The sequence below is a fragment of the Dreissena polymorpha genome, chromosome 5 (assembly GCF_020536995.1).
Source record: "Dreissena polymorpha isolate Duluth1 chromosome 5, UMN_Dpol_1.0, whole genome shotgun sequence".
Classification (NCBI taxonomy): Eukaryota; Metazoa; Mollusca; class Bivalvia; order Myida; family Dreissenidae; genus Dreissena; species Dreissena polymorpha.
Genome location: NC_068359.1, coordinates 8,265,528 through 8,288,455, shown reverse-complemented (window position 1 = coordinate 8,288,455; position 22,928 = coordinate 8,265,528). Strand labels below are relative to the sequence as shown.

Here is a 22,928-nt window from a genome sequence, read left to right as displayed (position 1 = left end):
CTTGCTACGTGGTAAAGATATTTTCATATATACGGGTATTGAAAGGTAAGAAAAATGAAAAAAGGTCTTTGCCGAAATTTATTTTTTGCAGAAATTTTACGGACACAATTTATCTGTAAGATAATTTTTTATTTATAATTTTAAAATTACCATTATAATTTTAAATCTACCTATTTATTACCTGTTGATCTGAATACACAACACACTTTTAAAAAATATTTTTTCATATTATAAAAATGCGTATCAGTCCTTTTGTGTTTTTCACACAAACTTTAAAATGCTAATCATATGGCGTTTCTTTTAAATTTTGGTGTGAACAATTAGCGCGGAAAGTTTTCAATGGTTTCAAATAAACATTAAATGCTAATTAAATGGCGGTTCTTTTAATTTGTAGGTGTGAACAATTATCGCGGAAAATTTGCAATGGTTTCAAATAAACAAGAAACCATTCGTGATAAATCAATTAATTCCACGATTTGTTTAATTACTTTAATGGTTATAACTTTAATTGAGTAATACGTGCCACTGCGGAGTTTAGTATTTAAAGATGTATACATGGTAGTATACCATTATTTAAAATTGATAATTCGACTAACACCATGCCTGTGCCTCCTTGTTTGTTTTGCCTACTACGGGTGTACCAAAACTCCAGAGCGGTGACATGTGACAACTGTTCACGGTGGCATCAGATAAAATGTGGTAACACTGGTAAATACTTCTAAAACGTACAATCGAAGATAAATTATTTCTTTGCGTTGTAGTATTTTCGTGTGTCAACTTTGCACTCTGTATTTGCAGCGCAGCATCGTTTACCTATATATATATATGAACAAACTTTCAAGCAAATACGTTATACAGTTTATAAATATTTAAGTATATAATTTCAGGGATCACAGATGAGCAATACGACGCCACTGTTGCCGAAAATCGGGATCTTCAATTTGTGTGTATGCGCTGTCGGCACAACAACACCGATGAGAATGGTGATCTGATGGACGAGATAGTCAACTCGATACCGGATTCGACAAACACCACCATGGAATCAACGACAACGTCAGCCATGTCACTCCTTGAAGAGGAAATGGAAGTTGACCACGCGTTCGACATCACACGACCGGAACGGGAACTCCCATCGGAAGAAATGGAGCAGTCGCTACATGACGCCACAGTGACGGACATCGTACCCACTGCTCCAGTCACCTTCAAGATAAAACGAGCGTTCCATCTCAACTAGTCAGCTGCTGGACTTGTGTTCAGCCATGTACGGACCTGTGTAAATAGTTGTTGTTGCTGTTGTTGTTGTTTGTGTTAATAGTGTTTAAATTTGTTATGAATAAAACGTTTGAATAAAATCATTTTCATAAATTCAATGTTGATAATATTAAGATATAATTATATTGATTACTGATGTATTACTGTCTTTTTGTAAACTTTTCTTATTAATTCAATGTATTGATATTATTATACACACTGCGTAACTTTCTATATTTATAAGTTGTTGTTGTTGTTGTATATACGTACATAAGTATCTATTAAACCATCAATACAAAAAAAGATTTTCTTATATATTTCTCTTTCTATTCATCTGTACTGTTTACACTTAACATAGATACTAAAAATGTAACAATAAAAATGAGGGGTCGAGTCGTTATATATTATATACGCAAAAACATAGTTATGTTACTGTGGTAACGCATAATATTAATTGCAAGAGTTGATAAAATTCCAGGTGTAGAAATCTTGAACATATCATGCAGGATGCGATACAGTATTCCAGTTTCTGTTGAAAGTTCCTGAAAAAGGTGAAAGTTGAAGTAATGCATTTTAACAAATTTCATCAAACTTCTAATTTGCCAAATCTTAAGATATTTTTTCAATACCCCACCAGTTTTTACCGACTCAAAACACATTAAAATCGAAATTAAATAAAAATCCTACCATATAACACGGACTCTAGATTACACGGATATGAAACGGGACCGTTACGCCAAAAATCTTGTTGTGTCTAAGTCACGTGACCGTGTCGTATCTGTCGATCTTTTATCGAAGCGCCGATGTTATACATTTGATGTACCCACTCACGTATTTTGTTAAATTATAGTTTCATTTCTAGGCCGATTTTGACAAATTATATATCATTAGAAAGCTTACGTAATGTAGTTTTCAGATATATAAATATATATTAAGTTTTTCTTCTGATTTTGGCAGCTCGGCGAGTTATAACTTTAACTTTTGCAAATATCATACCGTTTTGGAGTTTTAGAATCTAGATTTACGGTTGACATGTTCGTACTTTATACCGATTTGTAGCGTTTATATTTGGAGTTCAGTTTTAAAAATAACATCTTGCTTAGGAGAATAGAATTCTGTATATGATAGAAAAAAAATTGGTTTAAAAATGAAAGCAAGTAAGGAATGAAGGCGGAAATAAGTAGCGCGCGGTCCTAACGAACCGAACTGATGGCGCTTATGCTTTTGTTTAGATACCGGCCATTGAATTTCCTTTGCCACGATTATTATATTTTTTATGGAATATATTGAAATATTTTGTTCTAGAGACATATCCATAAAGCTAAGTATTAATGAAGCTTAATAAATTTACGATTTCAGCTCTTGATTATAACACAGAAAGGGTGTTAAGGTAGTGCACCTCTAATGGGCACATATCCAAATATAATCTAATTAATTATTTTCTTAATCAGCATCATTTCACTGAACTACATGCAAATTTGTAGGTAGGCTTTCCATGCTTTTTAAAAAAATATACCGATTTTTTCAAAACCACCCCCACGCTCGGCTTTTGTCCAGTTTATTTTCACCCCTGGGGTATATAAAAGTTCCATAATTCATTCAAATTTCCAAATATGGGCATGCAGTTGGTGTGTACAGATGCTGTAAAGGTGTTTGAAGTTTAAACAAGATGAAATAAGTATTCTTTTACAGACATTTATTTTTTACAAATTTTTATCTATGGAAGAGCACCATGAAATGTAAGTGATTTCAGCCAAGTAAAAATTGGGTCGGTTAAAAACAAAGTGTCATAAAATTCAAAATAGTATCATTTAAGTCATATTTTAAACTTAGTTTTTATAGAAACACTATATACAGCAAAAATACCAAGAACTAGACAGATTTACCGTTTACTTTTTGAAATAAAAATAAAAATGCAACATGCATGGTTCGTATTTTCAACAGTAAATCACCCAATTTCGCCATAACGTTGTTTTAATTTTAATAATTGAAAAATGTGCATAAAAATTGCAACATATTTAACAATAAATATAGCTTATATGCCATATTAAATCAAATTACGTTAGAAAATAAATAAAACGCGTCGCAAAAAAGTATACGTCGTCGGCAGGATTCGAACCTGCGCGGGAATATCCCAAAAGATTTCTAGTCTATCGCCTTAACCACTAGGCTACGGCACCTAATAGTAGGCTCTTCAACCTTCGAAGAAATCGCGGGAAATCATTAGAGGTGCACTACCTTAATTTTATGATGAAACAGCGTATACAAATGTATAGCGGACCCTCTTGATATTTTTCGGCTTTGCATACTTCAAATATAATGGGTGTCAAAACATTCATCGTTTGTTGTTTATTATCAAAAAGGTAATTATGTAAAATTATATGAAAGGTTATTAACCATAAATTATCAATTAATTAAAATTATTTAAAGATTCTTGAAAATCACGGTCAACTGTCTATGCATGTATATTGAAATATCTTTATAAGTTAACAGAGTTATAAATATATAGAATTCTAAATTAAAACTCTGTATTATTTGTATTTTTCGGAAAGATTATTTAACCCCGTTGTGGTCAAATGAGAATGCTGTTTTAAATTATGTTGTTCCGTACACTACCATACACTCTTTATAGGACTACGAAATGACGGAGTTTTTTTACCGGTACCCGCTAAATACGTTAAATGTTAAGTATAAGATTTTTTTAAATGTTTAAAATGTACATGTATAGGTATTAAGCACTTATAATTATTGTGATTTAGCTGGCTGACATCTATACAGTATTTAGTTTATGGCAATCTGTATGGGCAGATGACTTTAAATGTTTTCAATACGCTACATATCTTATAAACGCAAAATTGAGTATTTGGCGTTACATTACTCCAAGAAATGACCACTAATACCACGAGAAGACATGGAGGTATCATAAAAAGTGTAATCTGACCAGACATTGCCACCTGTGGTTAGGGACCAATATACAAGTATAGGTCCCTGCTGTGGCGTATGACACCATAGTGTTATTTAGTATTGGTCGGCACAGTTTCTGATCATAACGAGATAATTGGTTTGTGCTGAACACAGGGGCAATAAAACCACAGATCTATCAATAAACAAGATTATTGAGATATCTTTTTTGAACACCGCGATAAAAATGCTCAAACCATGGACTCTAGATTACACGGATAAGAAACATGGCAACATTCTCAGAATCATCACTGCTATATGTGTAATCACCTAACAATTCGTCTAAAAATAATTTATATATTTGAGTTGAAGACGATGTACTGTTGTTTAAGTCTGAATAAACTATCTGTCTGTCTGTCTAAATCCAAGCCGTCATCGTCCCGGTGAAAAAAAATCTGATTTTCAATAGTTGGACATGATGCCCTGATGTCGAAATACGAAATGACCCGCGTAACACGGACCGTGATTTTTAAGAATCTTTAATAAATTGATAATTTAAGGTAAATAACATTTCAAATAATTATACATAATTACCTTGTTGATAATAAACAGCAAACGATGAATGTTTTTGACACCCATTTTATTTCAAGTATGCATGCAAAGCCGAATAATATCGAGAGGGTCCGCTATATACGCTGTTTCATCATAAATTTTACACCCTTTCTGTGTTATAAACAAGAGCTGAAATCGTTAATTTATTAAGATTCATTTATAATAAGTTTTATTGATATGTTTCGTGAACAAAATACTACAATATATTCCATAAAAAATATAATAAGATGGCAAAAGAAATTCAATGGCCGGTTTCTAAACAAAAGCATAATCGCCAAGACCGTAGCATCAGTTCAGTGCGTTAGGAACGCGCGCTACATTTTCCCGCCTTCATTCCTTAATTACTTTCGTTTTTAAACAAATTTTTTTTCTATCGTATACAGAATTCTATTCTCCTAAGCAAGATGTAATTTTTAAAACTGAACTCCAAATATAAACGCTACAAATTGGTATTAAGTACGAACATGTCAACCGTAAATCTAGATTCTAAAACTCCAAAACGGTATGATATTTGCAAAAGTTAAAGTTATAACTCGCCGGGCTGTCGAAATCAGAAGAAAAACTTAATATATATTGATATATCTGTTTACTACGTAACGTAAGCTTTCAAATGATATATAATTTGTCAAAATCGGCCGAGAAATGAAACTATAATTTAACAAAAGACGTGAGTGGGTACATCAAAATGTATAACCTCGGCGCTTCGCTGTACGCTAATCGTAAAAGATCGATAGCCACAACACGTTAAAACGCGCGGTGGTAAAACATAAAATGTGTATTTCTTGTGTTTAACTCGCTATAAATCCATTAATAACAACGGGAATATACTCAAAGTTATATTTTTTTGAAAGAGGAATTAATAAGCAACAAGATAACGTATAAACCAATAAAATTGGATGAATAGTTTTTGCATAAGATTGAATTTACTACAGTAAGGGTCAAATACTCGATTCATCTCCTGTCAATATACACTCCGTGCATATAAGTAATGATGGGGCGAGTCGTTATCTATGTGGGGCGAGTCGTTATACATGTGGGGCGAGTCGTTATAAAAGTGGGGCGAGTCGTTATAAAAAGTGGGGCGAGTCGTTATGGGGCGAGTCGTTAAGGGGGCGAGTCGTTAGTAAACCGAATATTACACCATGCTTAATATTCGGACTATTTCCGGTTGACGATTTTCGCGAACAAGCGTTTGTTCAATCAGACGAAGTAAACAACAGCCGGTAATTTCCAGATCTTTGGAACCGCGTTTTCTTCTAGAACTTGGAAGCGTGTACTTTTAGTGAATATGTCAGGCAGAGACGGTACATATAATTAAATTGATTTAGTTTTAATTAAAATCAATAAGGAATATAAAATATCTACGAATTTTTCGGGGTTTGCGTTTTAAAGTTGAAACGAAATAATTGAGAAACAGATTTTGTATCGCGAAAATGTAGAACAATCAGTATTTCCCGCCACAGAAGGCTTGAATTGTGTCAAGATGGTCACATAAACAAACATGTTGTGTTTCTACCTAACAGGCACGCCACTCAAGTCATATATAAAAATAGTAACAAGGGTTGAAACTCAAACTTTTTTGGCAGCCATCGATCTATAGATCATTAGATTCAAAATTGCCATAATAAAATATCCTCCGCTGATAGTCCATTTATCGTGTAAGTACCTGTTATCGAACAGCACCTACTATCGGATGTTTTGTTTTGGTTCTGTATGCACATACGAAAAAGTGCGCATGACCTACAGGGCTTTCCACAGGCCATTTCACGATCCCTCGCCGGGGCGCTTGAATTTTGAAATCAGAGTCCCCGGGGCGCTTGAAATTTTCCGATCAGTGTATTTTTCAGTAAAAGAAAGTGGAGATTGTAAAAAAATCAAGGTTTCTCTACCAGTGTATCAATATTCCCTGTTTTAAAAGAGCACTCGGTACCTTCTTTCACAAATAATCGCCATAAACACCACATGGGGTAATGGATAATACACTGATAAGTGAATAGCATGACGCGGGCATCGATTATTCTAGCCACATTACACAGTCAGTTAAATGCTGACAAGGATGTATCTGGTAACTTTCAAGTCATCAAACTGTGATGTTCATCGTCCAATCGGTTATGCGAAAGCTTATGAGGGCGGGGTTAACTATCGACCATTATTTTTGATTGATGTCGGGCATGAAGTAAGAGTTTATCGCAGCTTGATTAGCAAGAAGTTGTACCATTTACGTAATATAAAACCGGTAATTAGTACAGTACAGTACATTAAAGACGGTTTCTGGCATCATCATCACACCTTTTTATTGTAAACAAGTGTTACCTATGACTCATAATTAATACGAGAAATTAATTGCAAGTGGTAAACAATTAATTACTAATGGCGAGTAAGTTGTGCAAATGACTCTCAGTTACAATTATGCGATAACAATTAGTGTTTTTCCCAGGAGGGCAAAGGGGCATGGCGCATTACTTTCAAAAAAGGCATTTTAGCGCGCAGTTTAGGCAAAAAAGGGCAAAAACGTTCCATGTTATTTGCTCCACGAAGCAGTTGTGGAAAAAATAACATATAAACAAGCACATTTAATGGTAATAGATGTATTTAACTTACTATGATTTATATTAATATATTTACCTTGCAATGAACATTTAAGTTCCATGCTGTTTCAATAAACTGTACAGCACGACAAACATAATAAAGCAATATATGCATATGAATCTGATTATACACAGATCCACTAACATATAAATGAAACCATGTTTGTCTTATCCCATTTTCTAACAATAATCTCGACAGATGTTTAAAATAACATTGCGAGTAAATTGATCTCTAACAATATGCAAACACTCGTTTCCGTGACATACATCCACCGAGTAGATTACAAATAAATAAATTATGTTGTTGCTATCTAAAACATTTTTATGTATCGTTGATTATCACAGACATTTCATTTATTCCTTCTTAATGTATAATCTCCATCGTTAGTTCGATCGTTTACGACGTTATTTGCCATTTTTGCCGAGTCACAATTTAATTCTGTATAGTCCGCCATGTTGATAAAATGTCAAATGATGTAAGCGACAGGTGCGCATAGCAACGTTATATCGTATACGCGATTAGTATTTTGTTAAATTGGTATACGTCTCGGTAATTATTTCAATAATTAGATCTAATTATCTTAAAGACGAAATTGATAAAGAATAAATTTGTTTGTGAATTTAAAAGTAATTATGCGTAAAAAAATATGTTTTGATATAACTGAATAATGCATGCAAAGCACAATTGCCACAAGAATAACATCGAGTTTTTCATCAAATGTCTCCGAAGTAATGATTATATCGTGGAGGAGTACACATTGCCGAGCGAAAAGTGCGCTTGGTATAACATAGCCTCCGGCATTATCGATTGATACTGACACGGGGTTATTCACGCATGACTAATTCACAGCTTTGGGGCAGCCAGTAAGACCTAATCGAGCACTGTTATAGATTAAATCTGCTCAATTAAATATAGTCGATTAGACGTTGACGCCTCTCGAGTAAATCAAGCACAGTCGGAGCGTCACAGACAATCAAGGAAGCTGATTTTGCGGAACAACTTAGATCGTAAGGCAAATTTCGTGGCGAAATTTGCCTTTGAAAAAAGGGCGCGTGGCGAAATTTGCCTTTAAAAAGGGCAGCGTGGCGATCCGGGAGGGCGGCGTGGCTTTTCGCCACGCTAAAATGGCCTGGGAAAAACACTAACAATTTAATTCCAGTACATGTATATTTCATCATGTCCATTTATAGAACTGATTCACCTCCAGGGCCCTCAATCTATCAAATCTGCCGCCGAATTTCGGTGGCAGTCCCCACCTGAAAAGTATACTTTTTTCCCCTTTTTGGGGGAAATATTCCCCCTAAAAAAAAAAAAATTTTTTTTTATTTTTTTTTTTTTATTTTTTTTTTATAGAAAGATGTGTCTCATGATTATTATATCTCAATTCTATTTCAATTTAATCTTTTCAAACATACTAAATTATAAAAATGCAATGGATATAGTGCAAACATGTACAAATGAAATAATGAGAATGTAAGTAAAAAAATCCCCCAAAAAGGGAAACGCCGCGAAAATTCCCCCTCCTAAGGGCTGCGGACCCCTTCCCCCAAAGTAGTGTGAGGGCCCTGACCTCGTTTGACTGACATTAATTCAACATTTAATGTCCTTAAACAAATTTTTGTTGAATTAATTACGCACACTTGTAAATATTTCTTCCGATAATCGATAGTTAGAAGACTGATGATGGCAACTGGCCGTAATCCTCATGGACAACGTGAATTTCATGCATAATTCCGTCAAAACATTTATTCCACTCGTAAAGTGTTCAAACAAATTATCGTTGAATTCACTACGCAACTGTTATTTGTTGAAATCTCAAATGGGAATAATTAAATTTGTAATCCGAAATCCATTCCCATAAGTCGATGTTAACACGTTTTTAATCCGAAACACACTTCCGAATGTAAATGTTACCGCAACGTTAAATATTTTTTGCTGCAAATTAGCAGTGCAAATTTATTTTGTGTCGAATCTTTTCTCAATTAAAAAGAGCGTGAAAATTATGCAGCATGTACAACGTCGCATCATTTGCATCGAAAAGCGTGTGTGTATTGAGCGTTTTAACAAGCACACAACAGGTCAGGGGATTGACGCATGTTCAGAGGCAATATTTCATCAAATCTATAAATAGTCACTTAAAATTTATTTGATACTATAGAATAATGGGATGGTTTGTGTTAAAGAAATAATTGAGAGCTGTTATGGTCAATATGTACCAGAAAGTGATTTATAAAAACGGAATAAAAGGGATTATCAGGTAATAAATAGAAACTTGAAAAGTGGTTAGTATACAGTAATAGAGTCGCGTTGAAACAGATGTATTGGGGAATCGTTTGAGTCGGGATTTTACTATCTGTGCGGGAAAGTTTAAAAACAATTAAACAATAAAAAAAATGTTTTTTTTTAATGACTGTGGGATTTTCTTGAAGAGTCATAGCGCACCAAATGACGTCTTTTGATGCTGTTTTTCTTTTAGTTATAACGCACCACAGAACGGGAGTTGACACGTTAACTTAAAAAAAATCAACGTCTGGGGGGACACCCCTCCCGAACCCCCCCCCCCCCCCCACCCCCTATCAGCCCCGGGGCGCCTGACAAAAATCCTGTGTAAACCACTGACATAACATCGATAAACAAATGGTCGTACATGAAGTCCATGACCTACTAGCCTATTTAGCTTGAAACAAATGCGCCGAAATCAGGTTAAAGGAATGCATTTATTGTTATTTACATGGTTTAATGTGTTATTTGCTATTATTTTTTGAATGCATTTATCAAAACATGCATTTACACACCAAAAAACATATTATTTCCGTTTGTAATTTTGATTGCAGCAGACGCAGGTTTTTTCGCCTAGTCTGGGTCACGTGACTTTGTATATACTGGAGTAGTATTTATGAACAGTCCGGTAATATGTCACAGGGCTTTTCATCTGGAAATTGGGAAGAAGCCCTAGCCTTGCAAATTGGGAAATTTAAGCGCGATAAATGGCCATTTTGGGAAAAAAACTTTTAAAGCATTTCATCACAGGTAAATCATTTAATCAATTTTAAACAGTCACAATAATGGTTTGAACTTTATTTTTGTTATGAATTAATGACCTGGAAATGTTCTTTTCAAAGATTGGCCAGCTATATTTTCAAACAGATAAACTTTTCAACAGGTAATATTTACCATTATGTGACATTTTCAAACTGAAAATTCAGCGATGACACTGGTGACCTCCCTTGCGGCCCTCGTGCAAAAACCGACAATAAAACCCGTACTACGCAATATTCTGTTCTAGACTGGTACACAAATACAATTAAAATTCGGCTTAGCGGTAGTGGGGAAATACCTGAACTGAACTGGTAGCGAAAAAATCGATACCAGACAACAATTACGCAAAATAAACCTTCATCTTTGTTTATCGCTCGTGGAAGCTTTCAATGAAATTACAATCATCTACAAGACCAGTAAAACTATACCGAATAGTAACTTGGCTACAAAACACTATCCGCTGTGTTTATTTTTTTGATTTTCAGGGGAATTTCAATCGTTTTTTTTGGGAAGTCTTTCAGCCAGAGTTGGGAAAAAATAAGGCTTTTTAGAATTGGGAAGGAGCCGAATATCGGCCTCTGTTATATAAGGATGAAAAGCCCTGTGTCATGTTTACATCGGCCGCCATTATGTTTTGTCTGCTAGAGGTGACAATAACCAGGGAATCATTGTTATGAATTCTTGAAAGTTATTTGCTGGAAAACTTTACAGATAAGTTATTAAATGAATTATGATTGAACTGTTTGTCATTTGTTAAAACAAAATGTTTTTGTTATTTTAAGTGTTTGGATTTTAACGTAATTTAACCTCATTTCTTATGTGTTCGATAACTGGTTCGTCCACCATAAACGGACTTCCAGTACCTTAGACAATTTTTGCTGTGATGGCTCTGAGAGTCCATATGCACCCCTGCATGAACAAAATGCAGATGATCAGTGCTCATCCCTAAACAGACGTTATTCATGACAAATTAAGGAAAGCGATGGAAAATAAGATGGCGCATTGCCCGGGGGGTAACTTCCTATATACGGGTATACTATATAGGGGTGTGCCGATTTTATGGGGCGTGTTTTTCGACTAAAATTATAGATATGGGTATGGTTTTGAGCATCTTAGTATAGATATGGATATTGAAATCAGAAATTTGCTTGTATATAAATGCATATAGATTTGAAAGTATCAGTATCAAAATGGGTATGATACATGTCATTCTTGTATATAAATGGGTATCAAAAAGTAAATTTCAGTAGCGGGAAAGATATAATAGCAAATTCAATAAGTATACTGTATTGATATGAAAGAGATTACAATTCTAGTATGAAATGTGTCCACTTTATCAAATTGTAGCATTTAAATGGGTCCAGTTTATCAAACTTCTTGTATTGAAATGAGTCCACTTTCTCAATAATATCGTATACAAATGGGTATGCTTTTTCAAAAATCTTGTATAAAAATGGGTCTACTTTATCAGAGTTCCGGTATAAAAATGGGTCACATTTTGGAAGTCTCAGCGGGACACCCCTATATTGCAACAACGGCAACTGCTTATCAATTTGTTATGAAAACAAGTTCCGAAATTTCTAAATTAATACAAACAATAAAAAATAAATCATTTACCTTCGAATATTTGTTTAATTCACGTCAAATGTGGGGGTTTGCAGCGTGTTTAACCTGCCTCAAGCTGATAGTTCCTTACACATGTGTAATAACATATTCACTTCTCGCCTGATGACCTTAAATTGAGAGATCCAAGGTGATTGGAGAGTACTTAATTGCAATAGGCATTAGGTCAATTAAACTTCTGTTCTGTTCTATTGGTCATCTCATTTTGAGCAACATCAGAGCAGGTTATCATGTGATATTTAAGGGAATATAAGTATAGAATAAAACCTAATCACTTTCTTGGAAAAAAAGAGCTGCATTTAAACAATTAATCCAAGTAATAAAGGCTATAAACAGTCTCCGCCAAACATGGCCGGACCGACGGACATGTCCTGTAAAATTGTGTAAGGTCCGGCCTGTCTGTCAAATTTACAGGACATATTGTCTGGTAAAAAAACACAACAAATTCATAGGTTTGTATAAGTTTGTTTATGGCTCTGAAAGTTTTCTGAGGTGCAAAAATAGCAATAGCGTCTTTATACACGTGCTTTTCCGTACCAACGCTCTTTCTGCTAACGGAATTTTCCGTGGGCACCTGATTGGTCTATTTATGTGCATCTTACGAATGCAGGTCAGGACGGTCCAAATCCATGACGGCCTAGTCGCTTAACAAGATAATCATAAATCTGATTATTACAATTAAAATGATGCAGATATCAATTTGTGTGGTTTTAATAGCAGTAGTAATGTATAATAATGATCATTGTCATTCAAACTGTAATTATCTTGGCTATCAATGTCCATGTGTTAAACAGGCCGATTGTCATTTATCGAGGCCGTTGTCGGTTTAGGCTGTATTGACCAGACTCATACCTGACATGCGCGCTAAGCGTAGCTTAGTAAAACAAGACTTAGTATCAGCTAATTTTGTTTTGGAAATTGTTCTTAAGATATTACAAAGAAGCGATTCCTGTTTATATTTACTGTTAACATGCGTTCAGCATTTAACAAAAATAAATATTTTAACTAAAGAAGACTAGTACCATGTATGGCGTGTATTATTATTATTCAAAGTCAGATACAAATGTGTGACCTTAAAATTAATAGCTATTCAAAAAATTTATCATTTTATACCATAAACACCTTGATCCCATCAATGAAACCAAGTTATTTTACTATTATATTCTGTAGCCAGTAGGTCCTATAAAAAAAAGAGGAGGTCCTGTATTTTTTCCCATTTTACAGGACTTACTGTCCAGTAAATATTTGCCTTAAGTTTGGATTTGACTGTATAAAACAGCAAACAATGCCTGTCTTGGCATGGGAGTCATCATCTTGACTATGATGTGATTACCCCCTCTGAACAATTGGGAACATAAAAATGTTTAACACGACTTGTGTTCAAATAAATTTTGGCATATTATATAACTATTAAAAGATTTCCTGAAAGAAATGTTCAATCAGGACAGGGAATTCCCACCGGACATGTGTATATCACATGACCGGATCTGGGTGCACAGTGTTAGAATTTTTCATGTAACTTTTTCTGAAAATCAGGAGAAAATGAAAATGTTTTTTAAAATAAATGAAAATGTGTTTACATAAGCGCAGTCATCGCTTCACTTTGCAATTTATATGGAAATTAAAAGAAGAGAACAAATAATATGTATAGAATATGGATACATTTGGATTTTTTTACTTGAAGTAAGATTTTGAAATACCTGATTATCCCCCGCCATAGGCAGAGGGATATTGTTTTGGTGTTGTCTGTCCCTCCGTCTGGCACTTTTGTGTCCGGAGCCATATCTTGGAAGTGCTTTGGCAGATTTCATTGAAACTTGGTATGAGTATATATATGGATAAGAGGATGATGCACGCCACATGGCATTGTACACCATCGAATAATAACAGAGTTATGGCCCTTTGTATTTTGAAAAAAATGCTTTTTTAGTGTGTCCGGAGCCATATCTTGTGTCCAGAAGTATAATGGCGGGGGATATCAATTCAACGAATTTGCTTTTTTTCCTTATAACGGTTGTGTTTGTATTTGTTTCTAGCAAAGTAATGTAAGTTAAGCAAAATACTCAAAGCGCATGCGTGTGGCGTCATCAAAGCATCTTAATAAAAACAAAATGCTCGATACCACAGGCGCTTCCGTTAGTGGACGTCTGGGCATAAATTACGCCTGAAAACGGCAGTCGTACGTCCATTATGCAATTGGTGAAAGTCGCTTGGATGTCCGATTATTCGCATGTATGCTATTTTCAAATACACAGCACGTACACATGTCAACAGTAAATCAGGTTATTCAGACCGTTAACTCCGCCTAAGAGCTACTGTTATCAATGAATTTCTCAGCGAGTGGCCAATATTGATTTTTCCAGTTGTCAATCAAACTCTTCTTGGTAAGCGCATAAGCCAATCAGCGCTCAGGCAGCCGAATACACGCCGACCCCACCTGAAGCTGTATACTATAATATTAGCGACCTCTGCGCTACAAAGTTTTTATTCAGCCATCAAATATTTAAGTCTGCACTTTCCCCGAGGAAGAATGACGTAATGTTGTACATGAAGTCTAATGTTTGCATGATTTTCATCTGTACACGCAATACACGAGAAATGTTTATTTGTTGGTAGAATTTTCTTAACTTTCCGAGAATAATTAAATCTGGAAATGATTTCGGATAACACGTTTAATTATACGCATTTGAAAATACTAAAATTGAATAATTAACCAGGTTTTCCGAAGGAAAAAACTGGTTATTAGATTGGCGAATGCGGGCGGTCTGGCGGGTGGGCGGAACAAGCTTGTCCGGGCCATAACTTTGTCTTTCATTGTGAGATTTTAAAATCATTTGGCACATTTGTTAACCATCATTAGACGGTGTGTCGCGCGAAAAAAATACGTCAATATCTCCAAGGTCAAGGTCACACTTTGAGTTCAAAGGTAAAAAATAGCCATAAATGAGCTTGTCTGGGCTATAACTATGTCATTCATTATGAGATTTTAAAATCATTTGGCACATTTGTTCACCATCATGGGACGGTGTGTCGCACGAAAGAATCACGTCAATATCTCCAATGTCAAGGTCGCCATGACTAATAATAGATTTATTCTAAAACAAACTTACAAAGGGGGTTAATTTTGTTTGTTCATTTCAAAAGTTCAGTTTGAGTTGTCTCCCTTTATCAGATTTTTTTCACAATGAAAACCTGGTTTTGTGACAATTGTGTCCCTTGTTTTTAAATTGTTATATCAACGGCCATAACACATAATGCAATAAGAAGTTTAATAACGTGTTTTGAGATTGCCAAACTATGCATACATATTTGTCCAGGGCTTGCACTAAGAAATAAATTTTGGAAGTCCTGACTTCCTGCCCTTTACTTATGGAAGTCCCACTCAAAAATGTTGGAAGTCCAAACAACTTTAATGTTGATGTTAATGGAATGATGGAGCATCTAGTATATCAATTACTGTTTATCCGAATACTATATATGTCCGAAATATGTACACTTAATAAATGCCTTACCAGTTTAGCTTTAATAATCTAAACTTTCCTTGTTGTTATATGGTTTAACAAACCTTATCAAATATTTGTTAAATTCATTTAATGTTTTCTCCATTATTGAACCAACATTACTTGTAATTTGAATCGCCAGCTTTGAACTGAACGCGGGTTGAATGTTACAATAGGTCAGCCATTTGCAATGTCGAAGGTCATGACGTAGCAATTTAATTCTACTTAGATAATTTATAGCTAATCCAGGAAATGAGTTTTCTTAATGTTTCTGACTAGTTAAATGACTTGTTAGTATAGAAAATGAACTGTGATTCCAGTTTATATAAGATGGTTATTACTCGTAATTATCGGTGGATTAACAAACTGAGAAAACTCGCGGGACCTAATACGGTAGTGAATCTACGTAATTAATTAAACTTTGATCAATTTTGTTTTTCTTTAATTATTATTGCCGTCTTTCTTTTATCGTGCCGTCTGCCCAAACCAGCAATTATCTCCTAGTCATAAGACAACATATGGCACGCGCAGAGGCACGAGTGTGTTGTTAAAGCAACCAATTTTAAGCGACTGCTTTGTCACGGTCAATTTGCGATCCGCGCGGGGGGTAAATTGTGTAACCGTTAGATAAACAACACACAATAAACTTGCTAATCACCTGCGGGCGGTAGCAAATATAAGGAGGCGGAGTTTAGACTGATCGAGACGTGTGCAAAACACATTGAGTCGGCAGAAAGCAGTGTTGATTGAAGTGTTATTTTAATCGACAGCTTACGTCACGGGTTGCTATTTTCGGCGTATGACCAATTTTAAGGAAGTACAGTGGACGTCATGGTTTTTTTTATCGGCGTATAGAAACAATTATCGGGCGTAATATACGGCCGTACGCCGCTTAGTGCAAGCCCTGTTTGTCTACATGCATGAATTTCCTGACAAATTATATCGCAATTCGGAATGAAGTGTACTCGGTAAAATTTAAAAAAGACGCGTTTTTATACTCCGAAATTCGCTTTCACCTACGCAAACTTTTCTGAAAGGAAGTACATGAAACATATTAAATTCAGTTGTTGATTTGTCGTAATTACTAAATACTCTATGCTCTCAAATCGCGTCACGTGATTATCCCATGTTCAATGGGAGTTCCCCCATCCCACAATTCAATTTGTATATGCGCTTGGGTAAAATGGCGGACATTTGCAGACGTCAATATTGTCCGTACTTTGGTTTTGAAAATAGCAATCGTAATAATACTGGATTTTCGGGTAATGGATAGAGTTGGAACATGTACGTGTATTAAAATTCTGAAATAAAAGTGGGACTTCAAAATGTATGTCTTGGACGTCCAAAATTGTAGGCTTGGAAGTCAGGACTTTCAACTTTTAAAAGCTAACGGAAGCGCTGATACCAGAGCATGCTTTATACATTGGCACCATACAATGATGCAATTTGACAGCTCTGTCATGTTTAAGTAGCTCAGGGATTATTCTATCAACGAACAATCCAGCAACAATATTAGGGGCAATGGACTAGATAGTTTATTATGCTCCCCAAACAATTTTGGGGGGGAGCATATAGTCGCCGCTTCGTCTGTCCGTGCGTGTGTCCGTCCGTCCGTGCACAATTTTTGTCCGGGCTATTTCTCAGCAATTAATGACCGGAATTCAATTAAACTTTATGGGAAGCTTCACTACCAAGAGGAGCTGTGCATATTATCAGCCGGTTCTGGTCGGATGATTTTTCATAGCGTTATGGCCCTTTAAAATTTTCCATTAACTGTACATATAGTGCATTTCTTGTCCGGGCTATTTCTCAGCAATTAATGACTGGAATTCAATTAAACTTAATGGGAAGCTTCACTACCAAGAGGAGATGTGCATGTTATCAGCCGGTTATGGTGGGATGCTTTTTCACAGAGTTATGGCCCTTTGAAATTTTCTATAAACTGTACAATGTACATATACCGGTAGTGCAATTCTTGTCCGGGTTATTTCTTCCCAACTACTGACTGGAATTCAATGAAGCTTTATGGGAAGCTTAACTACCTTGAGGAGATGCGCATGTTATTTGTGGGTTCTGGTTAGATGATTTATTTAGAGAGTTATGGCCCTTTGAAATTTTTAAGTTGCCAAACATCCATCGTATTATTTTGTCCAAAGTTATGCCCCTCAAGACGTTTCCTTTTATCTGAATATATAGTGCAATATTGTGACAAAAAAAAACTTTGGGGAGCATCACCCGTCTCCGACGGTTTCCTGTTCTTATTGAAATCATTGGTATTGATTGTTGATCAAATACACTTCCTTGCTTTATCATCTAATGGGGGATAGGCAATCAAAATTTCGGACTCTTGAATATTTGCTATGTCCATTTTATTTTTAACATAAAAATTCAATCATATAAACAACCTGTTTCTAACAAGAGTAACATGCTGATAGCATTTACTTTTTGTCAGATTTATTGTTATTGTTACCTGATCAAATTTTGTTGTTTTTTGTGTGTTTTTTTAAATGAATTTCATTCCATGAGTAGTTAAAAAGGAGTGTATTTTATTTGGTCATTGACTCATCAATATTTATGAAAACAAAATGTCAGTTCTTTCACATTATAATGTAGTGATAACAGACAAAGGGCTTTTTTCCTTCTTAAGCAAGGCCCCTTCCCCCAAAAGAAAGGTTCTTTCCCCAAAGAGAATTTCTTTTAAATGATGCAATTCTCCCAAAATGTCAAGCATACTTTGGGAAATTGTCTCCTCTTTCTCAGTTTTGTTGATACTATTTTCCACAAAATGGAAGGTCAGGCCCTTTTCCCAAATAAACGAAAAAAGTCCCAAAACAATATGACATGATAGGTTTAAATACTGAATTATTTGTTTCAGGAGGCAAGAAGAAGCCACTCAAGCAACCCAAAAAGGACAAGGGTGAGATGGATGAGGTGAGTTACACATGGATCATAGTATTACATATTACCGTAAAAGTTTTGGACACTAAAAAATAATTTTAAAAATTTGTGTCAGAAAATTAAGATACGGAAATATTCAAAATTAAATGTGTCAGAAAATATAGAGACAAAAATTTAATGTCAGAAAATTAAAATTATGTTGAAATAAAAGCAATAAATCAATGCACAATAGTGTTATACTACTTTGAAATAAATACGGCTTCACATCTTTGCTAATTCTTGCCTGAAAATATACAGCACAAAAAAGGAAAAACATTATGCATACTGCCTCCTTAATAGGAACTTGAAGATATCATTTAAAATGCTGTTGGGTGAAGCGATTGTCTTCTACCGGTATTAGGGCTGTAACGAATACACTAGGTGACAAATACGATACATATCACAAATTCAGGGTGGCGAATACAAATATTTATTCGCGAATATGAATTTCAATGAACAAAAGTAATACTGACAACTTTACATGACATTATATAGTATGAAACTATGAATATTTGTCAATTTGTTTAATTGAGTATCAATTCATACTGAAAATATGAAATGTAACACTTTGAAATAACAAAACACTGACTAGAACTGCTTAAACTTTGAACACAGTTTTGAAACTTTTGAGAAAACATGACTAGTACCAATAAAATCCTTGAGTAGAACAATTAAAGATTCAACAGTTGACACATTAGTGACAGTATGGTACCCATTCAATTTTTTTTAATGAGCGTATGCCAGATAGGTGATGTAGATGATATTTCAATGTCACCTTATGATTCCATTTGCTAGGCTCCATGTTTGTTGATAAGTTGCACAATCATTGTAGCAAAGATAAACAAAAAAGAAATTCCATCTGCTAATCCTTTGTGTGTATGTTTTAGCAAATCATTTGTATTTACATAAATAAACATTAAACAACCATCGAAAGATTTTTCAATTCAATGTCGTAAATATTAAACCGGTGCCCGCCATTTTTGTTGATAATCTCACTGTGTAACATCGTGGAAGGGGTAAACATGATGAAAAACGCCGGAATAAGAAGAGCATTTAAATATAGGGGTTTATTGTATGAACTTTCATTTGTAAGGTAAGATAAGATGATTAAACTTTCAAACTCGAAACCACGTTGTTTGTATTCGTCAAATATTCGGTTCAGGAGGTAGCGAATAACGAATACGATTCGTCCACAGCCGTATTCGAGTAATTCGAATGTATCGTTACAGCCCTAACCGGTATGCATGGTTATTTTTCCAATTGAGCAAATGTTATGGTCCATAGCCCTCAGGCATGCATCACCCAGGTTTTATGACCTTAATCCGTTTGTAAAAATCCATGATCAAAGTGTCAAAAGATAAGCGAATACAGTGCTGAAATCTGTTTTAAGTAGCGCTGTAAAATATACTGTCCAAGCATTTAGAGTTATTAGTGATAGAGGAAAATACGCATGTCTGAAAATTAAAAGTCACGAAAAATAATTATTTTGGCAAAAAAAGGGGGTGTCCGAAAACTTGAAGATTGTCCGATAACTTAATAATTACGGTATGTGACCAAAACTTGTACATTTTGCAAAAAAAACAACATTTATATAATAGATTTGAAGTGTTCACAAAGCTAGGGTAGCTGCCACTATTATTACTATTATGGCATGTTTGCAGTGGATAAGTTCAGATTTCAGACCTGATCTCTTGCCAATTGCTGTGATCATGTGGGTGTAGCTAAGCCTGTGACTTGAATCAATAATTCCGACAGATGGATCTGTATCCTATCTGACACACTTTGGTTCAGGATAAAGGAAAGTTTGTTATATGTCAGGATTTGAACTGGTCAGCTTGAGAGCCAGAACAACGACGTTTATTTTCATTTTTTTATTTTTTTTTTATTTTAGGAGGATTTGGCATTCAAAGAGAAGCAGAAGGAACAACAGAAGGCTATGCAGGCTGCTAAAGAAAAGGCTTCACAAAAGGGGCCATTAGGTCAGTGGGCAGGGTGGTGTTAGCCTAGGCCTAGAAAATAGGTTTTATGTAAGATGACCCAACCAGCCATTGTATAATGTCTCAAACATAGAATATTGTCAGTGTTAAAAAATATCAAGTTGCTATCTTCAATATTGCAAAAGTATTCATAAAATAAGCGATTTGGGCCACATATATTAGACCTCTGACCTTGAAGGATGACCTTGACCTTTCACCACTCAAAATGTGCAGCTCCTTGAGATACACATGCATGCCAAATATCAAGTTGGTTGCTATCTTCAATATTGCAAAAGTATTCATAAAATGAGCGATTTTGGCCACATATATTTGACCTCTGACCTTGAAGGATGACCTTGACTTCACCACTCAAAATGTGCATCTTCATGAGATACACATGCATGCCAAATATAAAGTTGCTATCTTCAATATAGCAAAAGTTATTGCAAAATGTTAAAGTTGGCGCAAACCAACCAACCAACAGACCTACCAACCAACAGACCAACAGACAGGGCAAAACAATTTGTCCCCCACTACTATAGTGGGGGACATAAAAAATAAATAATTTGCATTAAAGTTTAAAGTCAACTATGAATGGGTCCTTGACATGGGTTTATTTACCTGCCATGAGGGTCAGTATTTTATTTATTTTAAGCGAGGCTGTATTCGGAGAAAACCTGAGCTATTGTCATAGCCAGCTCGTCGTCCGCAGTAGGCGTCGTGCTAAAACCTTAACATTGGCCATAACTTTTTAAATATTGAAGATAGCACCTTGATATTTGGCATTCATGTGTATCTCATGGAGCTGCACATTTTGAGTGGTAAAATTTCAAGGTGAACATCATCCTTCAAGGTCTAGGCTCGAAAAAACAAAGTCAAGGGAATTAATAAGCTTTAAATGGACATAGTTATCTGACCTGCCCACGTATATATTTTTGTTAAATAAATCAAAGCGTCGCAGTAGGCGGCATTGTGTTTCTGACAAACACATTGTGGTAAAAGGTCAAGGTCATTCTTTACGGTCTATGGTAAAAAATACAGATTTAAGTGAAGCAATAAGCTTTAAAAGGGAGAAAATTATTCAATATTGAACATAGCCACTTTATATATTTGGTATGCATGTGTATCTCATGGAGCTGCTCATGTTGAGTGGTGAATCTACAGTCACAGTATAGTGGCTTTTAATTATTTGCTACTAAAAATAGAGATTTGTTACAGACAATTATTTTCAAGGGAAGTAATTTATATAATTATTAATCTCATATTATATATTTCCTTACCAAGAATTGAAGTTCTTTTCACAGTTACTGTACAGATTTTTTTTCTAAAAAAAATCAACAAACAAAAAACATTCTGACAAGCTTTCGCAGCTGAGCGTGGCACCCGTTATGCGGTGCTCTTGTTTACTTTACCTTTCCTGGCTACATGTATTTACTGGCTTTGTTTGAGAGCTGGCTAACTTTTGAGGAGACTTTAAATATTCTTAAACTATCTTTTTTAAGTGCTTTGTTATTTGATGACAATCTTATTGATAAATAAAACTTTAATGTCATATTGAAGCAACATGCTTGTTTGCTTTTAATCTCTTAATAAAGTTTCCTTTTTAATGAAGTCTATTTTTAATTTTCAATTAAAGCCGAGTCTGGTTGTAGAATTACTTTCGTAAAAATTTCTGGCATCATTGAACTTAAATATTCACCATGCAATTCTTGTTTTTACTTTCAGTTGGTGGTGGCATAAAAAAGTCTGGCAAAAAGTGACACTCGATTTATATCGCCATGTAACCTCATCTTCATCAAAAAAAAATTGTGTACCTGATATGTGGGCATTTCTTGTTCTTTCTAATGGTGGAAAAAGCATAAAATAATGTTCATCATGTGTAAATTGAAGTATTGATTTCATTATAAATTCAAAGGTTCAAAACTCTGTTGATTGAACAGAATTATTTATTAAACCCGTGCAATTTGGCAAATGTATTTTTAATCATTTGAGTTTTATACATGTATCCTGTGTTCTGAAACGTACCTGTAAATTATTACATAAATATAGGATGGAATACTTGAGAACTTTTGACAGATTTATTTGCAATTCATAAAAAATGCTTCTTTAATTGCTTTGAATGTGTCTTTTAACTGTAAATAAACCATTTGAATAAAATTTTGATAAGTATTTGTTTTTGAGTTTGAATTAACATCTTTTCTGCATGGCTTTCATTTATCTATTTCCATTTATAAAATATGTAACTATAATTCAATGTAAAAAGTAAGTTTTAAAATAGAAAATGAAGCAAAAACCACAGTGAATTCAGAAAGAACAAATCACGACTTTGTTAAAGCATAACGACAGTGAAATTTGCCAAAAATAGTGTAGTATACAAATGTGCTAGTCCCGCAATAAAACCTTAACTGTATTTAAAGACTTGCGACCAGAGGTAATTAAGTTAGGACTTCTAAAGTTAATAGAAGCCCTCTTTAAAAGCGTGTCTACTTGTTATGCTTTC

The 22,928-nt window shown here is 34.7% G+C and overlaps 1 protein-coding gene and 1 long non-coding RNA gene across 2 annotated transcripts; both read left to right on the top strand.

Annotated features, from left to right (window-relative positions):
- The first annotated feature begins 379 nt into the window (after window positions 1–379).
- LOC127880650 (uncharacterized) lies at window positions 380–1,390 on the top strand. The gene is made up of 2 exons (XM_052427970.1): window positions 380–708; window positions 888–1,390. The coding sequence occupies exons 1-2, from the start codon at window positions 600–602 to the stop codon at window positions 1,232–1,234; spliced, it is 456 nt and encodes a 151-aa protein (XP_052283930.1). The 5' UTR covers window positions 380–599; the 3' UTR covers window positions 1,235–1,390.
- A 4,513-nt stretch (window positions 1,391–5,903) lies between these two features.
- LOC127830989 (uncharacterized) lies at window positions 5,904–22,597 on the top strand. The gene is made up of 4 exons (XR_008026347.1): window positions 5,904–6,068; window positions 18,391–18,446; window positions 20,344–20,431; window positions 22,154–22,597. It is a non-coding gene; the product is annotated as an uncharacterized LOC127830989 (long non-coding RNA).
- Window positions 22,598–22,928: the final 331 nt, after the last annotated feature.